Source organism: Neodiprion fabricii, chromosome 6 (assembly GCF_021155785.1).
Source record: "Neodiprion fabricii isolate iyNeoFabr1 chromosome 6, iyNeoFabr1.1, whole genome shotgun sequence".
In the NCBI taxonomy this organism is placed as follows: domain Eukaryota; kingdom Metazoa; phylum Arthropoda; class Insecta; order Hymenoptera; family Diprionidae; genus Neodiprion; species Neodiprion fabricii.
The window spans coordinates 29,589,491-29,595,490 of NC_060244.1; the positions used below are offsets into that span (position 1 = coordinate 29,589,491).

A 6,000-nucleotide genomic window follows, 5' to 3' on the forward strand; every position below is an offset into this window, starting at 1 on the left:
AATTTGCACCGGGATTGAAACGCGTGCGTGTGCGTGCAATGTGTACGGGGTTCAGGCGCGTGCTCGGGAAATCGATAGGTTAATTAATATCGGTCAAACCGTCGGGACGGCCGCAGGGCGTGCCTCGTAAATACCGCGAGGGAGTTTTCTTCCAGAGCAAGCTGCGGACAAGAGCATCCAGGACACGCGGACGGCCCGGGCATCGCAATTAATTTTTTCCCCGAACGCGTCGACCGCATCCATCCGCGTCCCCGTTCCTCCTGCAGGCACTGCCGTTCCCATCCCGCAAGCCCAGCCTTCATCCCATACCACCACGTGGCGCAGTTTGCGATGTGCCCTCCCGGATTTGCATCCGGGATCCGCGATTTGCATTTCAATTCCCCGAGTCTTCGAGCCGCGGACGGTAGTCGACAGCCAACACCAGTCGCCTAGCCGCGACCGCGCCGTATAGTATACCTACTATACCTACGCGATGCGGTGTACGGGGTACACTCACGGTCTAGGGATGAAAGGGGGTGTTTGTTGCTAAATAACGGGAAACTTCTCACCGCACCCCCGAATCCCCGTCTCGTCGGCTCGTTTACGAAAGAGTGCAGGCCACGGGGCGATCGGATGCAAAATTGAAAGAATTAGGGCCGGGGATAGACGCGATTCGGGCGATAACACGAGCGAAAACATCTGGCCACCGCGACCCCGTCGCGTTGGTCCCGCTACTGGTATAGCAGCCCCTAGCTTGAGCCCCGATCGATACTTTGTAATTATATTATGCAGAATGTCAGTCGGCGTGTTCGCCGAGCGCTTATACATTGGGGTGACTCCTTCGCTCTTCTTTTTCCTCTCCTCGTCCCCAGAGCTCTTTCCCACCCCTCAAAACGCTCGTTCTCCGTCACCCCCGCCGCCCCCCCAAAGCGACAGTCGTCTAGTCGTTCGTCATGCGAAGTGTAGCTCGAGCTCCCAGAACCGGGACGAGATATGCGTAGGTAAATACGAGGGTGGATGGACGGAGGCGGCTGTCGCAACGCGGATGCACCCGCGAATCTCGATTCGCGTCGTTACCGCACGGCGGGACGGCGGCGAGCGAACGGTAATTAAAAGGGAATACGTGACGCGCGTTATCCGGCCGCAACGTGGAATCAGTGTGTGCGTTCGTTTTATTCGCAGGATCTCGCCGGGATGCATGTACGCACGAGGGGTGTCGTTAAATTTTACAAATGAGCGTTTTCAGCCACACGAACGGGCCCCGAACCAACCCCCGCCCCCCTGCCTCCTCACTACCACCGTCCCTTACAAACGTTGCACGGTACGAGCGTGAAATAAAAATACCGAAATACCAACCTCGGCCCGACCGCCGGCGTACGAACAACCCCGGGTCATACGCCGGGGGTAACAAATGTCCGACATTTACATTTAGCACCGGTGGAACGGGCAGGGGGTGGACTCTCACCTTCACCCCTGACCACCGGCAGAGACACGCACGACCCCTGCCGTGCACCTTCCTTCTTATTTACGCTAATCCTCGGAGAGTTTTGAAAACCCTCTCAGGTTCGCCCCGCGCCTCGCAAAACCGCTGCTTAAAGTCCCCGCTGGGAGCGAGGAGCTTAAGCGGAATATTTCCGCCCCCGTTCTACGGGGTGGAAAGATGGCGCTGACGGTGAGATAGGTGATATAGAGACGGGGCGCGGGGGGTTGGGATACTGAGACTCGCGTAACTTTATTAATTAAAGGCTGTTAGTCGCTGTTGCTCGATACAACGTCGCCTCGGCTTCTTTCTCTCCCTCTCTTTCTCTCTATCTACATCCCTGTCTCGCCTTCTGTCGCGGAACTATCGCTGAAGCGAAACGCAAAGGCTAATACTTTCTCGGTGCAGTGCAGCTGCAGGTACAACGCAGTTCGTAGCGTTCGGTGAGTTGAGTCAAGTCCACGTATATACGCGATAACGTTAAAAAATTCGTACCCATCAAATCCTCTTCTGTGTCTATTTAAAAGCGAAGAAAAATGAGGAAAATAACGCTAATAAAAAACCAGAAAAAGAAAATAACGAGAACGAAAAAGCGCAAGAAAGGTGACGATCAGCGGTGCGGAATATATGCAAAAGCCTCGTTTCGCACAATATTAACGGTTCCCAGACACAGCCGGTCACACATGCCGTACATCCATGTATAATCGAAAGCGGTTAAGAGTGAAATTCAGATGGTTCCAGACTCCAGGTAATTAAAAAACTACCTTCGTACACTCTACCCAGGTACTCTTCGCGTGTGCCGTGAGCTCGCTAACGAAAACGTATATTAATGGGGTAAAAATACATCGAGTAAAGAACCCGGTTGACGGACGACGACCGCGAGCAGGTGTAGGACGAGTGCTGGGTGGGAGATGGAGGGGTCGGTGGAAGTCGGAGGCTGTGAAGGTATCAAGGGAAAGCATCCCGGACGGCGGGGGGGTCGGAGGGACGAGTCGGGGTCCGCGGAGGGAGGATCAAAGCGCTGGAGATGATTTCATTACGACACACCACTCGTCTGCTCCGTTGAAATATCAAAAGAGTGCACCCGCTACACCGCCAGTACTACCCCCCGGCATCACCGGCACGCCAACGCGCCCCTGGCACACCCACGTTTCACTTCGACCCACACGAGCGCAGGGAGTACCGCCGGTACAACCAGTCAGCGGGATCTCTTCTCGCTCTCACATATCTCCGCACAATACCTTTCGCCTTCCCAACCAACCAACCAACCAACCAACCAAGCCCTACACCCTCGGAGGGAAGAATATTAGCTCAAGCTGCCGTCTATTGTCGGAATAAGCTCGAGATGTATTCATGATAAGGATATTTTTTACATCACGCGAGTCTTCAGGTTCTGGAGGAAGAGAGAGCGAAAAGGGATGTACAAGGTCTGACAGCATCGAATACACTCGGCTTGATCGATATTCAAATTTTCAGAAAGAGACAACGACGAACATCTGGATCCTCGCTTGATGTTGCGTCAGATGTTAAAACAGCCGAAGGTTGATTTTCCCTTGCATTTCGAGACGTGACGTCACAGCGAATGAACGACGTTTCGGTGGCTTTTTCATTCATCATAAGCCGACGAGGCGCTGTTTAAACCAGACCTTGTTGTGTAACTCTGCGGAACAACGATGAGGGGGAATTTCTTGTAGCGCGTGTGTGTATAAATTTTGAGAACGTTGAGGGTGAACGGAGTGATTCGCGAGACGGAAAAAGCTCCTTGTGTACTTCATATTATTGTGTCGTTTACCGTAACCGTCTCACTCGCCCAGGTTTGAGCTGATACGCGACAAGCCGCATGTAGGTGTGCGGGAGGGCGGTACGTGTGTGCGATTCTGAACCAGGACCCTCGTCCTGGAAACGGTGCGCGTACCCGGCGAGTATGGTTTAAGAGCAAGCACGGCGTGGGTTGGTATCCGAGGATCGAGACACACTGAACAAACAACGTGTCACGCACTCTTTGTCCACACGACTGCCAAAGTTTGAAAATTGAACTACACGTCCCCTGGCAGCGTCGCCACGGCTGCTCGACTCTGTCTCCTCCATGGTCGAAACATCGGGCGTAAAGTTATTGCCCGCTAAAGAAAATTGACTTGAACCAGCGCCAGGAGTTTTATTATACCTGGAAGAGAGAAGAGGGGGAATCGCTATCCGCAGCCGAAGGACCCAGAATGCCGTTGCCGCTGACCATCGGCAGGGTGCAAACGACTTCCGCATCTCCGATACGACAAGGTCCAACTTGGCACGTGTTAAGTTTACCTTGTTTGGTGTTGCGGCCTGCTGCTGCGGGGAACAGCTCGTGCTGTGAATCGGCTGCTGAACGGATCCCTGGGGTATGACCTGGTTGATGTGGTTCAGGTGGTTAAGGTTGAGGTGGTTCAGCTGACTTTGCTGCTGCCCGGCCTGGTTGGACCCGAGCTGCTGCTGGTGCTGCTGTACCTGGTGGCTCGTCTGGTGGGAATTCTGGTGCGAGGTCTGGTGCGAGGCGGTGGGAAAGGTGGGTACCGTGAACGGAACGAACAGCATCGGGCTGCCGAGGATGTGCGCACCACCTCCACCCACTGCGCCCGTATCCTCCCTACACCTGGCGGCCGGAAACAGACGAAAAATTGAAATGCAACGGCTTGGGCACGCGGTGCAGCCTGGCGCCACCGGGACCGGAACCTACCTGCACTCCTGCCCCAGTCCCTGGTGCTGGGGGTGGACGTAGGGGGCGGCTCGGACGGAGGTGGTGGACGCCACCCTCGCTACCCGCAGCGACAGGCCGCCCCGTTGACTCGTGAGCTGGACCGGGGGCGGCGGTGGCGGGGGCGGAGGCGGGGGGTTGTTATGCCCGCAGCAGCAGGCTCGGCAGCCGGGTTGCTGCCCGGTCTGGATCGCCTGGATCGCTCTGAGATGCGACGATGTGGGGCCCCTGGGCCCCGTGGACGAGCAGGGGTACACCCCAACCAGGCAGCCCACCACTGCAGGCCCGGGGCCCGGTGCACTCGGAGCCAAGGCGGTGGTCGCCTGCAGTGACGAGGCCACCCCAAATCGAGTTCCCCTTGCCGCGGGACCACCACCTCCGCCCCCCTCCTCTGGCTCCCGGCTTTCTTCTTTTCTCTTCTGGCCTCGCGGAACCCTCGGTCCTTCCGCCCGCGTCACGGTCGTATTTCCTCTTCACCTGTTACCGCGGACTCTCTCGCAACCCTGCCGAGGACCGCGCGCGAAGTCGAGGATGCCTCGAAAGCCGGTAACACGTGCTCAGGAACAACCGGAGAAGCTTCTTGTCCGATTGATTTCCAAGGTTATAGCCGTTCAAGGTTTCGTGCAGAGTCAGGGACCGGTTTCAACAAGTACGCCGAAGGACTGTGACACTCAAAATCCTCTTTTGCGTCTGTTTCGGTATGACTTTCGACTTTCGATAGCAGCGATCGACGATCGATCAATTCAAATCCCTAAAGAACTTATTCACAGATTCTCGCTCCCGCTGATGCGGCGGACGAGCCGGCACGAAGCAGATGGTTGATACGTGGCTTTTCCGAATGTTCAACGATCAGTCGCCGTGACTCAGAGAAATCCTGATCCGAGTCATCGATCGCGTTGGCGAATCGTAGAGCGTAACAAACTTGATGATACTGGTACAACTGGTAACTTTAAAACTGGTCAACTCTCCACTCGCGTCGAACTAACCGGCGGTTCGGGACTCGCGACGAGACCTCGGAGAGTGTCTTGAGGCCGTTGAGGACGCGATCGAAAGAGTCATTACTGGTGTATAAAAGTACGAAAATCAGGTCGCGTGTCCTCTTCGCGGTATCTCGAGGGCCGGTGGCCACGTGCGGCGACGATTCTCGACACCACGGGTACGTAGAAAAGTAACCGAAACCAGCGAGCGAGCGAACGAACGAACGATCAGCGGGTGTTTTGCGCCGTCTGATAACACGGCCGCGACGACTGGCTTGGGAACAACGGAAACGACGGCGACGGCGACTCACTCGTGTCTTTTCTCTCCTCGAGAGCAAGAACAAAGAGAGAGGCTAACCGTGATGTCGGATGGTCGCTCGCCGACTGACTGGTACTTCCGCTCTGGCTGTTGTGCGATTCGGAGTGGGGGTTGCTTCGTGGGTTGTTGTGTGTAGGGGTTACACGGGCGGCGCGGGGCTGCGCGGGTCGAGGGGTTCGTGCGCGCTTCAACGCTCGACGAGCGGGAAACCCAGGACGCTATTCTCGCGAGCCCGATCCTTTCACGTGGCCCTACGCACTCGCTACGCACAGTTCGCCCCTCGAAGAGCACCCTGCGTGTCGGCCGCTCCGCTCGAATTCCCGACAATCCGCGAATCACCGAACAATCGCGATTGGCCGATACGATCGTTTCCGGTATCGCCCGCGTCGCAACAACCTGAGGTGATCGCGGGGTGGCCGAAGGTGGGAAAACTCACGGTATCACTTCACTCTCACCTGGCGGACTCGGACAGCCGCGATTTCTTTCCGCGCGCGGCCGAGAACCACGACTGAGATAA

The 6,000-nt window shown here is 56.4% G+C and overlaps 1 protein-coding gene across 2 annotated transcripts in view; it reads right to left on the reverse strand.

The window, feature by feature from the left end:
* LOC124185439 (nucleolysin TIAR) overlaps positions 1-5,733 on the reverse strand; it is a 272,445-nt gene extending 266,712 nt beyond the window's left edge. For both annotated transcript variants that reach the window (XM_046576218.1, XM_046576219.1), the window contains exons 1-2: positions 4,170-5,733; positions 3,761-4,085 (exon numbers count right to left, since the gene is read on the reverse strand). In XM_046576218.1, the coding sequence (XP_046432174.1) occupies positions 3,761-4,027 (267 nt within the window). In that variant the 5' untranslated portion in view covers positions 4,028-4,085; positions 4,170-5,733. The remainder of the gene's footprint in view (positions 1-3,760; positions 4,086-4,169) is intronic.
* Positions 5,734-6,000: the final 267 nt, after the last annotated feature.